The following is a 15,421-nucleotide window of genomic DNA, read 5'->3' as shown; positions in this document are numbered from 1 at the left end:
GAGCTCATGCGGCGTTTCGGTAGACAAACGCGATGATGGTTAGTGGGTAAGTGTAAACACGCGTTCGTGGAACGCGTAGCCCCCACCACCACTTCCAGCATCACCCATGTCGGAAACCATGAACCAAGCGTGCATTGCCAGCGACAACGACGGCGACGTTATAGAAATGGTAAAACTTACGTCCAGTCATGTTGATGAATGTATTGGGTTGATGGAGATGGGTAGAATGATTTGGGCCGATAAAATCGATGGAAAGTTGATGCCGTTGACGATTGACTAAACCCACGCAATTGGTAAAATGAGTAGTGTTTTGGAAAAGCTGGGGGGGTGAGAGGACGATAAGTTAAATAGTCTTGGGTGCGGGCGGCAGAATCAGACAGGCGCAGCTGATTCAAGGCGAGTGGGCACTAGTCCTGTTTCGGATGTGGATTGTTGGTTCTTTCCTTGAAAAATGGGAGCGTTTTAATGCGCGTTTTGGAGCTCCAAATTTTGGCTAAGAAAGCGCTGCAAAATGGGCGTGTTTCGGTCACTTTGTTGTGCTGCGGCACTGCGAATTGGAGAATCAACCCCACATTTCATGGTCCAAGCGCCCGCTGCCAAGTATCAGCCCCTCCCCCTTGCTGATTTTACGGTTTGGTCTCAGCTCTCTCGCGCCTCGCTTGATTGAATGAATGAAGCCTTTGACGCGTTTCTGAAAACTGAGCCAGAAAACTGGAGATGCCAGCCTTCTTATACTTTTCGAGGTCAGTGAGGCTGGTCTCGAACCCTAACGATCCGGATCTCCAATATCAATAACTCTCAGGGTCTCGCGCTTGTTTGGTCAAATTAATACCTGCTAGTACTAGGAGGTTAAGGTTACGCTTAACTTTAGGTGTCATGCCTTCACATCGATGGCGGTGCTCTAGGAATGAATGTGCGAAAGGAGTCAAGGTCCAGAGCTAACTCAGACCCGGTCCCTGTATTTGCCCCTTTTGTCCCGCTGTGTTGAGGTCTCCAACCTGGCCCTCCCGTGATGACGCCCGCCAACTCCGTACTATACATGTCGGCCATTGCGATGCTTAGGTACTCATACAAAACTCCAGCCCAGTCCACCACGGTGGGCACAACACTAAGAAAAGCATGTTCGATACTCTCCAGGAACGCCTTTGCCATGCATGCTATAGAATGATGCCCTTGCTGCGAAAGAAAAGAACGACCGTCCAAAAGGAGCACTCGCAACCTCCCCCAAGCGCGCCGAGTGTAAAGCACGGCGCCTCCCAGCACAAGCGGAATGCCCGCCCGAATCATGGCACGTTCGTTCAGGGTCGTAGGAAATCGTAGGATTAATGTCGCGTTGGAACGTCGATCATGAGCACTAATGCATCATGGAGTCGTCCAAACAGTCATCGTCCTCGAGCCCGCCGATCTCGTTTTTGATCTCCCCGCTCGCCTGGCAGATGAGGTTAGCGATTTGTCACCCCGAACGCTCCGGACTTGGCTGGCTGTACCTTTGGATCCAAGCTCAAGGCTATGGTAAAATGACGCACGGCCGTCCTCTTGTCCCCGACTGTCTTGGCGAGTTTGGCGAGCAGAAAGTGAACCTGGGCGTTATTCGGGGCAACATCCCTCAAAATCATAAGCTCCCTCTTCGCTTCCTCCAGCTGCCCGGTGGCTAGCAATGCCCCGGCCTTTTTGCTTCGCATCTCAGGCGCCCGAGGCGCCAGCTCGACTGCTTTGATAAAATAAGGAAGAGCTTGTACGATCTGCTTCTGTCTCTGCAACACCGTGCCCAAGCAGCAAATTAAAACGGCATGGGCGGGGTGAATCACCAACGCGGCGTGGTAATGGCTCAGGGCCTTGTCGTAGTTGCCCAGCTTTTCATAGACCTTCCCGATGCCGTAATAGGCGTTGTAGTGGCGCTTGTCGGCAGCAACCGCGCGTCGATACGAAACCAAGGCCTTGTCATATTCTTCGTTCTCCACGTGTTCGTGGCCCTGCAAGGTGTAGGCGTATGAGAAATTCGGCTGAAGATGGATGGCTCGCTTGAAGCACTGCAACGCCTGCTCGTGGTCGCAATCCAGAGAAAAAGCGTTCCCCATCACGCACCACGCTTGCGGCGAGTCCCAGTCCATGTCGGTCAGCTCATGCGCGAGAAACGAAAGCTCGGTCCCTTTCCTAAGCTGCCAAAGAACGGTCGAGTAGAACTCCATGTCCTCGTGCCGCGTCGGGGCGAGCGTGCGGAGGCGCCTGAAGATCCGTTCTGCATCTGCATAATTAGCCAACTCATAGTGGGCTTTTGCTACCCGTGCCAACACCCATGGCGTGTCCTGATGGCTTCGGGGGAGCGATGAGAAAGCAGCCAGTGCTTCTTGACACCGAAACTGCGAGGAGAGGCGATACCCAGACGCGATCTTTTTCAAGAAGTCTAGGATCCATTTCAGGCCTTCGTCTGCCTTCACCGGCTCAGGCTCTGCTGCTTTAGGTGGCGGGATCTGCGCCACAGGCAGCTCCTTGATCCGCGGCGGTTCGTCAATATCCATAGTATTCTCTTCCAGGGGTTTCCGGTTCCCACTGACAACCCGACCGACGCTGGTCCCACTTGACCCTGGGCGCCCAATCCTGGAGATGGGGGGCCTAGCCTTCTTCAACTCGCGGGTGGCGGTTGTGCCGGTCGTGGATATATTCATATTCGTCCTTGACGTTGTTCTTGGGGCCACGTTTAACCTAGCGCTCCTCCTTGGTTCCTCGCCGTTCGTAGGCCGCGCCTGGACGGGGTGTCCTGATGCTGTGCGTTTCCTTTCTGTGATTGACTGGGAAAGAGCGGGTCCTCTCATGGTTGGTTCTGGGGGTTCCGACATCTGATCTTGGATCTTGTCCCTCTTTCTAGAACCTAACCGGTAGCTCATCTTCGGCGGAGCATCCAGAAAAGCGGGTTCTGAGGCGTGTGTTACCCGCGTTCGGCGAGTCGGAGCTAATGGGGGTTCTAAAGGAAAGGCGATGCGAGGTTGCTGCGTTTCGGGAACAACCGCGGAGCCGGTCGGCGTTTCCATCCCCTCGGACCCGTGCTTGCTTGCTGCGTATCTTGACTGAGCGGCTGTTGGCCTTGTCGACAAGTCATTCTCGCCAGGGTCGACAAAGAGCATATTGTTGCTCGAAACGTCCTGAAAAGCAGTAGAGCGATGACCCTCAAAGGGGTCACTGTCGTGGTTGACGCCCTGTATGCCTGTTTTCCTTTGTAACGGATCCGGAGGTCCTCCGCTGGAGTCGATGTTAGCCACACCTGGATCCTGGTCGAAGCTGCGAGCGAAACCGTCGTTAAGCTTGAAAATATTCGGCACCATGACATTGACGCCCATATCGCAGAGGATGGTAAATGCATCCCACATGAAGGGATTGGCTCTTAGCGCGTCCTCAAAACAAGAAACCGCTCGCTTTTTGTCATCATATCCCCGGTACAGCTTTCCTAGGAGGCAGCTCACTGCTGCCGCATCGGGGTATGGAGCCCGGGTTGAAGTCGTGTGCCTCCCTATGCTACACTTGGCCGCCCAGGACGGCCGGGCCTTCTCTAACGCTGTGATCCCATCCTTGTACCGTTCCAGGTCCAAACAGGACTGTGCGAATACGAAGGTGCATCCCAGATGAACCCCTCGACATCCTGACGGCTTGCTGACTTCGTATGCGGATCGGGAGTCGCCGAGGCGAAGATGAGAGAGGGCGAGGAGGTATGAGGACTCGGGGGACCGCTGATCGTGAGCATGTAACCTTTCGGCAAAGAAGAGAGCATTACGGTGGGCGAGGTTGTCGAGGTGATAGTATACGGTTTGCTTCAGCAAGCCAGCAATCGCCGCGCTGGTCGGTGCCATCTCGCAGCGGACACGGGGGGTGCACCGGGTTGGCGTGCGACTCGATGATCCAGTTGCTACCAAGGAGGATGCTCCATGGAGTCGCGCAAGCCGGCTGTCGACGTGAGCTGCGCGCGCCTGTTCCGCATGGGACGGGTTCAGCGCGAGGTGGGTTGCCTGGCAGTGGGACCGGGGGGCTCGAATTCTCAGGTCGCTTATTTTGTTGGTCCCTTGGTGAACCTATTCCAGCGAGGGGCTGTCGTCGGAGCGGGCGGGAAGAATGGTCGATGCAACTGCTGTATTAAATTCAAAAATTATGGCGGGAATGGCCCTCGCAGCGTTTATGGGATGCTGATGATGGCGCGACGGGTTGCTGCAAGGCAGGGTGTTGAATTGTCAGCTAGACGTCTCGAGAACAACAGGATCTCGAGCCACTGAAGCCGAAAACAGCGGAAGCGAAAAAACAATGGCAACGACGGAGGTGGATGGGTGCGGGCCAGCAAGGCTGATGCTCAGGTTTCTCCGAGTTCCGGAAACATGACTTCCCAAGAGTAAAACAATATAAGAAGTCGCGATTGTGCGTGGTTGACAATAGCCAGCCCCTGGAATCCTAGCCAAGCGAAGGCTGGTGTTGTGCACTTGTCGGGAAGCTGTCAAGGCGTCAATGGCGGCGTTGCTCTGCCCTGGTCCTGCGTTGTTGTGGTGGGCGGCGGCAGCAGGCGCTTGATTGGACAAGCGTTTAACGATGGGGCTGGTGCAGCCTGCCGAGCGAACCAACGGGGGGAGATGGCCCAACTCATTTGCTTCGCCAGCCACACCTTGAGCGATGACCTAACACCATGTGAAAGAGTTTTTAAGACCAACAACGGCAATATTTCGGTGGTTTTCTTTCAACACAATAAATCTACACTCTGCTGCTTGTCCTGAGAGATTTTCGGAGGATCTCCGTTAATCGAAATATCGGGGATAACAACCAAACATGATGACGGTGGCTGGTGGTGTTCGATACTGGTCGCGTTAGGTATGTGGGGCTAGACGACAGAGTAGCATTTAACGAACTCGCGCCAAGCACCAAGGAGCGACAAGGACCTTGAAACTGCAGTTGCCAGCGTGCTGTTCTCATCATCCGCTCACAAGAAACAGCGTTTGAGACCACATCACCGACCTGTCGTCACCACCAAACCCAATTTGCCACGCAACATGGCTCAAAAGGCACGCAAAGACCGGGCCAAATCGAACACGGCAGCTCTCAATAACCTTCACATCGGATCGGTCATCGTCAATGGTCTCTTCCTGTTGCTGCACTTTGTCTTCAGGTCGCGCTCGCTGCTGCTTTGGTTCCTCCTCTCCCTCCCCAGCTTCTTGTGCCAAATCACCTTGGAGAGGACTGGACGTCCCAGCTATGATCCCGACACAAAGGCTCTCAAATCCTCCGGCGAGGACCTTGCGGCACCCGGGCTGACCGACTACATGTTCGATGTCGTCTGGGTGACCTGGGCGGCGGCTATTCTGGTGGCCTTCTTCGGAAACTGGGCATGGTTCTTTTGGCTCGTGGTTCCCGCCTATGGCGGCTACAAGGCCTTCGGCATGATGGGTGCCGCCAAACAGATGGCCCAGATGGGGGGCAACGCGAACGCTGGGGCCCCGGCTGCCGCAGGCAACCGGAAGCAGCGGCGCGCAGCATAATTCTAGCATTCCTAAGCAGCCCGCCCCTTGCTACGCCAAACGCGTCAATCGTCAATTACTACGCCCTATGGCATTCAAGCTCCTCCGTCCACGCCTGAAGCACAGCCGGCTCAACATCTCTCACAAGGACATGGACATGATCGACTGTTCGGACGCTCTGTAGAGCCACCCAATTCTTGAACCATATCACCCTGTCCTCTCCACCCGTCCCGAGGCTATCAATAAAATACCGCTTAATGAACTCGGCCACCGTCCTCTTGCTGTCAGGGGTCATGTCGCCGACAGTGTTGTCTGTCGCGATGGGGGTGCGAGACCACACGACGATGTGGGTGATCCCCGGCACAAAGCCGTACGGCCAGTCGTTGATCAATACACGGTAATCCGACGGGTCTGCAAACGGCGTGTTGGAGGCCGGCTCGAAAGGCGGCGAACCCCAGGCTTTAGGAAGGCGGTGGGCGATGAGGAAATTGGTGATGCCCCCATACTCGGCCTTGGTGTCAGCAGTCCACTTCATGTACCGCCGGAGATCGGACGGCTTCCTCTTGAGGACGGAGAGCCGGTTATTTTCTGCTGTCTGTGAGCGTCTATACCTACGGGCAGATTGGTAACATAGAATGGAAACATGTCGTCGTACGAATTATTTGGCACAGCTCGTCCCAAGTGTGATATGTGAACTCCTCGTCCGTCTGTGACAGGACCCATCTATCCACATCGGTAAGAGGAAACGGGGCCTCTTCCTGCGTGTTCTCGCCCATTTGGAAGTCTTTACCCGGTACTCGGAAACGCGAGTGGTGGGGTGCTGCCCGAGATTTGTTCAGGGTTCCGCCACTGATCCGCCGTCGGGCCGGGGCAAAGAAGCCGGGTTTAAAAGTTGAAGATCCGATAACGTTAAACCTTAAAGAACGACGTTGGCAATGGAGGGCGTAACAAACGCCCCGGACTGCAAAAAAAATTAGGAAATTAGGAAAATTACAGGGCGGCGGAAGTAAGCAGCGAGGGCCTTGGGCAACATGCAAAAGAAGGTTCGGATGTGTCAAGTGCATTCTCGGTCAATTAAAGATTGGTGGAAGTCCGACATGCATGGGGAGGGGCCCAACTGCCGGACATCGGAGTGTTGTGTTCGGCGGTTGCCCTGTGCGGTTGCTCCCGGTTCATGCTTCACGGGTGCCAAATTGTTGAACCATTCCGCCAAAAACATTGGGGCCCCGGTCCCCACTCGCATTGGGAGCAGCCGGCACCCGCAGCAAAATCGGCCCACCGTGCACACCGTGCCACCCTAGCTCGTTTCCACGGACCCCAGTCCGACAAAGTTTCTTGAACTCCTTTATCAATTGAGAAGCCCCAGCTTCGCGGACCCGTCTGCTACGTTCGAACCAGCTCTCGCGCAACCACAGTTTCCACCCCGGACCGCCACAAGAGAGCTCGAGCAGCATTGACAAGCAAAATGTCCGATTCATTGCTTGCGCGCAAGTATGTCGATGGCATCTACATCCCCCTCGGTCTGCTCGTTGTCGGCACTGCCATCGTTAAGCGCGAGTGGACCGCCTACGCGTTGCTGCTAGGGATCGTCTTGGGCGGCATCAAGTTCTACAACAACCGTGCGATTCCCTTTCCCTATGAAGCAACCTTGAACACCCAGACAGCTAACTCGATGCAGTCCCCAAGGCTGTCCTTAAGCCGGATGCTTTCCAAGAGTTTGAGCTCAAGGAAAAGACCATCATCTCACACAATGTCGCTATGTACGTGGCCTTTCCTGGTTCCTAACCACACCGCATTTCAACACACTAACACCAATCTACCACAGCTACCGCTTCTCTCTCCCGTCCCCGACCGCCATCCTCGGCCTCCCCATCGGCCAACACATCTCGATCGGCGCGACGCTGGGCCAGCCCGACGGCACGACCAAGGAGATCGTTCGGTCGTATACGCCCATCTCAGGCGACCACCAGCCGGGATACTTCGACGTTCTGATCAAGTCGTACCCGCAGGGCAACATCAGCCGGCATATGGCGTCGCTGCAGGTGGGACAGACGATCAAGGTCCGGGGGCCCAAGGGCGCTTTCGTGTACACACCCAACATGGTTCGCCACTTCGGTATGGTCGCCGGCGGTACGGGTATTACCCCTATGCTGCAGGTTGTCAAGGCCATCATCCGCGGCCGCGCCACCGGCGACCGCACCCAGGTCGACCTCATCTTTGCCAACGTCACCGAGCAGGACATCCTCCTGCGCGAGGACCTCGACCAACTCGCCCGCGAGGACAAGGGCTTCCGCGTGCACTACGTGCTGGACAAGCCGCCCGCGGGATGGGAGGGTGGCGTGGGCTACGTCACCGCCGAGATGTTCCAGGCACGTTTCTCAGGGCTATCTATTTTGTTACCACTTTGGGGAAGCGCGTTGCTAACGAGATTGTCGCACAGAAATGGCTTCCCAAGGCTGCCGATGACGTCAAGATCCTTCTGTGCGGCCCGCCACCCATGGTGGGCGGGCTGAAGAAGGCCGCCGAGAGCCTCGGGTTCCAGAAGGCCCGGCCCGTCAGCAAGCTGGAGGACCAGGTGTTCGCTTTCTAAGCTGCTGTGCAGCAGACGAGGCACGGAGCCTGACCCACGAATCGGTAGGGGAGACGGATCCCATCCTACCACCTGATCATCGAAACGCGCACGACCCGACCTTGATCCGAAGAACGAGAGAACGAGACGAAACGCAAGGAGATAGACAAAAAGCCCCTGTACATGTATCCCGGATCAACTCCGTTGTGTGTCTATTAGTCCGCTGGTCTTGACCATAATATTAGATGGGAGATCTCATCATCTACTGAGGAGGGTTGGGAGTTTAGATAATATACAGCCCCATTGTTGGCCGATTGCCAAACCAACCAGACCAAACCCAAACCAAACCCAAGCCAAGCCAAACCGAACATGAGGTGAAACCGTTCCAATGCAATGAAATCCCCGTGGTATTTCTCCCCATCCAATCAATACAATCCCAAAACGCCCCCTGATGTTGATGTTGATGTTGATGATGTTTGTACAAACCAAACCACAAAATCATACAGTACCAGTTCAATGCAATACAGTAGGTAAGTAGGGGGTGGGTGGAAGAGGAGAGGTCATTATCTCATTAGTACCCCAAAACACCCAAAAGAACCAGAATTGAAAATCGAAAACTCTCAGGGAGAGAGAGACTGGATCAAACCAGTCCCCGGCCGCCGGCCCCCCACTCCCCGCCGGTATCCCACGCCCCACCACCACCACCTCCAGAACTACTACCCCCGCCAGCACCAGCGCCAGCATTATTCAACCAGGGGTTCATACCACCACCGCCGCCGCCGCCGCCGCCGCCACCGCTGCTGCTGCTACCGGCCTGTGACGGGCCCGCGGCGGAGGGGTCAGCGAGGTCGTCGCCGACGGCCGACATGTCCAGCAGCGCGTACAGCGACTCGGTGACCGACCACGGCTGGTCGAGATCAAAGATGCCCAGGTCGTTGAGATCGCCGAGGTCGCCCAGGTCGGGTACGTCGTGTTGGGAGTGGTTGGCGGTGGCAGTGGTGGTGGTGGTAGTGGTGGCGGTGGGGGAGGTGGTGGTGGCGGTGTCGTCGATGTCGAAGCCGAAGGTGGCGGCGGCGGCCATGGCTTCCGGGGGAGAGGTGCGGGAATGAGGGGGTGGGAGTGGTGTTGGGGCTGGGCATGCCGAAGCCCGAGTAGATGGGGTCCATGACGGGCGCCGCGATGCGGTGGGGGAGGGTGGTGACCGGGGTTGGTCATATACTTGGTGGTGTACGACCAGCCACCGCCGGTGTATTCGAACAGGTCAGGTGCTGAGTCACGAGAGGGTCGACACCTGCGCCGACCAGATCGTGAGCATGCTGATGCAGAGACCTGTGCTGGCCCGGCCGAGGTTCGCATCCGCTTGCTGGCGGGGCCTTCGAGGTCGTCGGATGCGTAATACGACTGAGTGAAATTTGGGGGGGCGCATGGGTTGAATGAGGCGGTGTCGGGCTTTAAAATGGTGCCCACCGGCGCGTCTAGGGGAAGGCGTCCCGGGAGTGGTGACTGCACTTGGGTGTGGCGCATTTGAGCGATGAGGGGAACGCCTGGATTGCAGTTTCTGTCGGCATGATTGTTACGGATGTGGTCCACCGAGACGGGGATGCCGTTCCGTTCGATATCGAGCAAGAGTTGCCGCAGGTAGGCCTGGGTAATGGCATGGTGCCGTGCCGTGGAGTTCATACACTCAACAATGTACTCCAGGTTGGCCGTGTTGCAGTCCTCTAGGTTGTCTTTTGCCTGTGCGATGTACACGGAAGCGGCGAAGTAGAGGGAGAGGGCCATCAAAGGCCCCCTGTAGCCCATCGTCACATCCTTGGACGCCCTGAGGATGTCGATGATCTCTTGTGCGGCCGTGAGCGCCCTGGTCCGGCTGGCCTGTCGTATGCCTGCCAGCTTGAACTGGTCAGCCTTCTCGCGCGCGGCAATATGGAGGCAGATGACGGCGGCATGCAAGTTCAGGTTGGCCTGCACGGCGGTGGGGTTGTGGACGTTCCGTGGAAGGCGAAAAGGCTCGGGCAAGAACAGGAAGCCATCGGACAACATATTGTCAAGCTCCCTGTGACGCTTCCAGAAGCGGCCGAATTCTGGGTCTTGTGGGCAATCGTCGGGCAGCGGTCGGTGGGCATGCTTCAAGAGTCGGGTGAAGACATGGCAGATAATCACGTTCCCCGCAAATATCGAATAGCTCGATCCGCGGAATGCGTCCCGGAGCGTGAAGCTCTTTTCCTCGATGCCGGTGTGGAATGCATCATCCGACGCGGGCAAATGCGTGGTAATCTGGCGACGATTAGTTACAGCACGATTAGCATGTGATGTATTCCCGAGAGCGTCTTGCCTGTTCGACATCGATTAGGGTGGGCCACCCTGCGCTGATGCTTGCGTAGCTGTCGATACAAAACCCACCCCAAAACAGACGCCGGCGCTCCTCAAGTTCAGCCCAGTTTCGGGCCGGGGCGATCATGGGAGCCATGGGAAGCACATCGTCGGGGTGGGTGTCGTCGAGCCGGTGAAGCCCCATCATGCCGGCCAACCGAACCGATTTGGCACAGCTCATGGATGCCTTGGTGAACATCAAACAACGCGCTTCGTCAGTCGCGACCAGCGCCCAAGCCTGAGCATGGGCGATGGTTATGAAGTGCTCCCCGTGTCCCTGAATCGAGATTAAAACAAATGAAGGGCGCCCAAGATTTACGGTCTTTACCAACCTTGAGCTCGTCGGATTCCAAGTACTGGCGAGCGCGACGATAGAGGGCATCGTGGTAACACCCATATTTGGGGTGTCCGTTTGAAGCCGTGGTCCAGATGGCGTACTGAAGAGACAAGGGTGGGCGCATATGGGGCGGGGAGTGAAAAGCCCGCAGGTAGTTGCTCGGGTGTATGATGGGCAGGAAATGCTGCTGGGTCGCAAAGAAAATGGTATGACTACATGGTCGCCGTTAGTCGTCTGGGGACCCCGGGGGGGGGGGGGTTGTGTTGGGGTCACGGCTTGTACATACAGTTCCTCGATCATCTCGAAAGGGGGCAAACTCTCGAACTGGCCAAGTGACAATAACTCGCCGGGCGAGGCATTGTCTCCGTCCGAGGGGTTTCCAGCTGGCGACGACGGCTTCCAAGAGGTCTCCCTACCACGGGGGCTATCTCGCGGCGGTCTCTCAGGTTGGGAGGGTTCGCCCCCGGGCGCAATAGGTGACGAGCCCTCTGTCCAGGGGCCATCAGAACGAGCCGGCTGCGAAACTCGTTGTCTACCGACGGTTCGAAGCAGGCCCTCCACCTGGGCTGGGTTGGGTCAATACACGATATCCGTACTACCGGCTTAAAGGGGGTAATTACGGCGCCATAAATGACAAGCAACGGCCGCTGCCATGCGGGCGGGCTACCTCTGTCACGATCCTTCCCTTAAACGCCGGCTTCCTCCGGGATTCGGGGTACACACATTCGCCGCCAGTTTTGGCGCACCTGGCGCAGACTGGTTTATGGCGGTCGCCTGGGTAGGGGGTAGCGGATGTACAGTCAGCAGTTGCAAGTAGAAATTCGACGGCAAGTCGACCAGGGGCGGAATATCTCACACTTGAGTTTGCGACTGCGGCAACTTACACAAGCCAACGGCTCGTGGGAGGTGGTGGTGGAGGCCGAGGGGGCACCAGATGGTTCAGACGGGCCATCTTCGGGGGAGGACGGTGACATGCTGCGGATGTTGCCAAGTCCGAGATGGATGCCGAAGGGCGGCGATGACTGAGAATCAAAAGACTTCGGGCACATTCGAGTTGCGGCTCCGGGCTCCCAATCCCATGTATACCTTTCCCGTAAGGCGTCGACAGGTCCAGCTGTCCTTGGAACCTTCCCGCTCCATATTCGTCACCCCCTTGGCCGGCCGTCTGCCTGAATGACAGGGCTGCGGCACGCATATCCCGGATTCGGCCGGTGGGCTCTCGGGGTTGTTAGGCGGATGGTTTTTGCTCCGTAAGCCGAGCCAAAAATCAGTTAAGTCACTACCTTTTTCCGGCGCCGACACCAGACCAGCGGACAGCCCTCCTCAGCCATAAAACATCATAAAACTGCCTGGAAAAGGCCGGGGAGGTCTCGCAGGGCCAAACATCCAAAGGCCGTTTTTTGCGCAACAGGCCCCTGACAAAACTCGAATTCTTCAACAATTGCTTAAAACCGGCCAAGTCGCTCAGTATCAAAGCCCGAAACGGCCAAAGACAAGCAAACGACTGGAGAAGGCCTGGTGACTCATCCTACCAGGCCTGGAAATGAGCATGACGAAGTCCACTCTGGGCAAAACAGGAACGACCTAACTGGGGGACGCTGGCAGAGTGGCTGCACCTGCTGAACTCGTTGCATCCTAAAATTCCCGTACTGGGCCGTCGTGACTCAATTCGTAACTGCCAAATGCGACCAGAGATGGTCTTGTGAGCACAGAGCCCTGCAACCCTCAAACGCTTTAGCGATCGCCAAGCTGAGTGCGTCACCTAATTACACAGTCAGCCCTGAAGTTCCACAGCCGCGTACGACCGCGATGTTGTTTCATGTCCCGCGAAATCATCGTCTTAGCTAAACGCCACGGTTGCGTTTGTTTTCGTTCGTCACTCTCCCCGGCTGAGTTCGCAGACAATATTTCGCTTGCTATTCTAAAAATATAATCCAAATAATAATGGTCTAGCCGGGTATTCTCAACCCCGACGGAAGTTCCAGGAACCCGAAAACCACCGTGTTGACTTTGACCATTGTTTACTCAATCCTGCCCCAAGTCCAGATATTCAATCCGACCTTGACCCCCTTTATCACGGGCAGACCCGCATGCCAGGTCTCTTCATAGCCTCTCCCGCTCCCATCCGCCATGAAGTTCTCCCAATACACCGCGTTCCCCGGCGCAACCCTGAACACCACCCCCTTCTTCCCATCATCCTCTCCGCCCTTCCCCCCCCGATGCTCCTCCCCAGAAGCGCACTCCACAAACCGACACCACCGCTCATCCCCCCCCACGCCTCAGCAAAGGAAACTCGGTCCCTCCCCCCACCAGCCTCTCCCTCTCCCTCCCAATCCCATCCCCTTCCATCATCACCCAAACCATAAAACTACTCACCCGCCCCCAGCCGCCCCTCCCCGAACTCCAATCAAAATGGTGCGCATAATGCCCGCCGACCCCGTAGCGCTGCACCCGCAGCCGCTCGATCCACGCCTCGCGCCGCCACCCCTGCACCGCGCGCGCCCGCTCCTCGATGCACCGCACGGCGTCGGTCCGCGGCACGAGCGCGACCTCGGAGTCGCGCACGGAGGGGGTGTGCGAGAGGGATTGGCCGGCGTTGTGGGTGATGGTGGAAGGGGTGTAGAGGGGGGTGCTGTTGGTGGTGAAAAGGGGAGGGGGGGTTGGTTAGTTTGATGGTGGTGGTGAGAGAGAGGGAGAACGAGGGGAGGTGAGTTTGAGAGGGGAAAATGGGTGTGGAAACGGAATGGGTGTAAGCTAGTAAAATAGAAACGGGGGGGCGGACCTTATCTCTAGTAAATGCCGACGTTCTTCCAAGCTGAGAAAGTCTTCAATGTAGAGGACCAGGGGCGCGCGGGAGACGACATGGACTATGTAGGGGTGGGGAGGGCACGTGTAGTTGGAAGGTTCCTCGAGAGCCAGGAGGTCTTCGTTTAGTTGTGGACGTGGAAGGCGGTGGATCCGGGGTGTGGAGGGTGCAAATAACTGGGAGATGGGGTTGGCGAAGAAGAGGAGGATTGGGATGAGGGCGAGGAGGTAGTTGAACATTGTTATGGCATGGCGAGATGATGCTTATGAGAGGCCGGCTGAGACGGTGACTGAGATGATCTGCTTTGTCTCAAGGGAGATTCTAAAAAGTGGACCACGGGCATGGGTAGAAATCCCGAAATTCAGGGGTTGGCTTGTTCCGGTACATGGGTACCTTACTTTCAATCTCACCTCCGTAATTCCACGAGTTTGTCGAATACCCGACTGCATCGGTATGTTCACTTAGTCTTGAACGAAGGAAATACCGCAGCTTAACTCTAGCGAAGCCCCATCGCGCCCGTTTCCCAATGCCATACCTCCTACCCCTCCAACCCTTTTTCTTCTAGAGATATTCGCGGTGTTACTAAGTCGAGCAAGCCAACCAGGTTAGGAGTTTGACCAGCACTGCCTTCTTGCAAACTCAAGAACCATTCCAAGCCAACTAGAAATTCATGCCTGGCTTAAAAGTTGAGATGATGTGGTCGAACGGACTACGCCTTTCTCTTTCTACCAGCGGACAGGGGCCGCTATTACGCAGGGGCAGGAGCCGAGGGTCATCGGTATGTTCATTGGAAAATGTTATTCTTTGGCCCTTTGCTATTCGATACCCAACTCATCGATAAGTCATTCTTCCTTCTCTGGCCGAGCCCCAGCCGATTTCTCCGCCAATCTTATCCTTGACAGCTTAAATTACGACTGACGAAGGCGGTGCAAGCTTAGGGTCGGTAACTTCACGGGGCAAGAATAGATTGTTCTTCATCTCTGTTGTTTTTGTCATTCAACTCAGAATTCAACGGTAACTATATGACATTGAAAGTGGTGGCCAATGTCTGGACGAAAATGCAAAGAGGAAGTATCTTGCCCCTTCGTGCGAAGAGGCCCACTGGCACCAAAATAACCTTTCTGTGTGATATACTTCTTCCTATCCAGCCTTTGAAGGCACGTAAAATGATTCAATGAGAGAAGCCGATGAGAGAAATCTTTCCTCCTCGAAATCCAGGGTACACAGAACAGTACGTACGGTAGGTAAACTTCAATCAACGCCATAAGGAGGCTTGGAGATCTAGGTCGAAGATACCTAGATACCTTGTTGGTTTCCGACCGTTTGTGTTTTTCATCTATTCTCTTTTTCTTCCTTAACTTCTCTACCGTGTCTCTTGTTTTCTTTTTTCGCCCTAATAACTGGCTCCTTATCCCCTTTCTCTTCTACTTTCTGGACACGTTCTCTGTCTTCCTGTCTTCCGTTATTCTTTAAGATCTTTTTCTCTCCCTCCCTGCTATTTTCAATCCTATCTTAACTAAGTATTCCTGCTTGTATCAGTCTCGCCATAGCCAATCCAGCATTCCTCAAATCTAAACACATGACCCAGCACCTATTAAAAATATCAACCACGCAAAGTAACCCTAGATGCTTTATAAACCCAGACAGGAGACATCATAATAATTTATCTCCTTCCACTGTTCTAATTTACAAATTCTAGTTCGGTTTCTAGGTTTCAAAATACATTTCTTTGCCTTCGGATTCATCCCCGCCACCCAGTTCACCACTCTTGTGCCACACACATACTGCCCGCCTCGCTCGCGATAACTTCAAACCCGGGAGCCTCGTAAGTTATTGCCTCCCTCTGCTGG

General features: G+C 55.7%; 5 protein-coding genes across 5 annotated transcripts; 2 read left to right on the top strand and 3 right to left on the bottom strand.

The window, feature by feature from the left end:
- Positions 1 to 1,354: 1,354 nt before the first annotated feature.
- Positions 1,355 to 3,842, bottom strand: CHGG_03352 (uncharacterized protein; the record flags this gene model as incomplete). Its single annotated transcript, XM_001229867.1, has 2 exons — positions 1,355 to 1,429; positions 1,527 to 3,842. The coding sequence occupies 2 exons, from the start codon at positions 3,840 to 3,842 to the stop codon at positions 1,355 to 1,357; spliced, it is 2,391 nt and encodes a 796-aa protein (XP_001229868.1).
- Positions 3,843 to 5,021: 1,179 nt separating this feature from the next.
- Positions 5,022 to 5,507, top strand: CHGG_03351 (uncharacterized protein; the record flags this gene model as incomplete). The annotated part of the gene is made up of 1 exon (XM_001229866.1): positions 5,022 to 5,507. The coding sequence occupies one exon, from the start codon at positions 5,022 to 5,024 to the stop codon at positions 5,505 to 5,507; it is 486 nt and encodes a 161-aa protein (XP_001229867.1).
- A 1,444-nt stretch (positions 5,508 to 6,951) lies between these two features.
- On the top strand, positions 6,952 to 8,076 carry CHGG_03350 (uncharacterized protein; the record flags this gene model as incomplete). The annotated part of the gene is made up of 4 exons (XM_001229865.1): positions 6,952 to 7,105; positions 7,165 to 7,246; positions 7,312 to 7,834; positions 7,927 to 8,076. The coding sequence occupies 4 exons, from the start codon at positions 6,952 to 6,954 to the stop codon at positions 8,074 to 8,076; spliced, it is 909 nt and encodes a 302-aa protein (XP_001229866.1).
- A 619-nt stretch (positions 8,077 to 8,695) lies between these two features.
- CHGG_03349 (uncharacterized protein) lies at positions 8,696 to 11,739 on the bottom strand (the record flags this gene model as incomplete). The annotated part of the gene is made up of 7 exons (XM_001229864.1): positions 8,696 to 9,186; positions 9,258 to 10,332; positions 10,400 to 10,705; positions 10,761 to 10,977; positions 11,052 to 11,331; positions 11,512 to 11,539; positions 11,650 to 11,739. 7 exons carry the CDS (start codon positions 11,737 to 11,739, stop codon positions 8,696 to 8,698), a joined length of 2,487 nt encoding a protein of 828 aa, XP_001229865.1.
- Positions 11,740 to 12,786: 1,047 nt separating this feature from the next.
- Positions 12,787 to 13,810, bottom strand: CHGG_03348 (uncharacterized protein; the record flags this gene model as incomplete). The annotated part of the gene is made up of 3 exons (XM_001229863.1): positions 12,787 to 13,005; positions 13,142 to 13,397; positions 13,548 to 13,810. The coding sequence occupies 3 exons, from the start codon at positions 13,808 to 13,810 to the stop codon at positions 12,787 to 12,789; spliced, it is 738 nt and encodes a 245-aa protein (XP_001229864.1).
- Between the last annotated feature and the right edge of the window lie 1,611 nt (positions 13,811 to 15,421).

Source organism: Chaetomium globosum, genomic scaffold, assembly GCF_000143365.1.
Source record: "Chaetomium globosum CBS 148.51 scaffold_2 genomic scaffold, whole genome shotgun sequence".
In the NCBI taxonomy this organism is placed as follows: domain Eukaryota; kingdom Fungi; phylum Ascomycota; class Sordariomycetes; order Sordariales; family Chaetomiaceae; genus Chaetomium; species Chaetomium globosum.
This window is presented reverse-complemented; position numbering and strand designations above follow the sequence as displayed.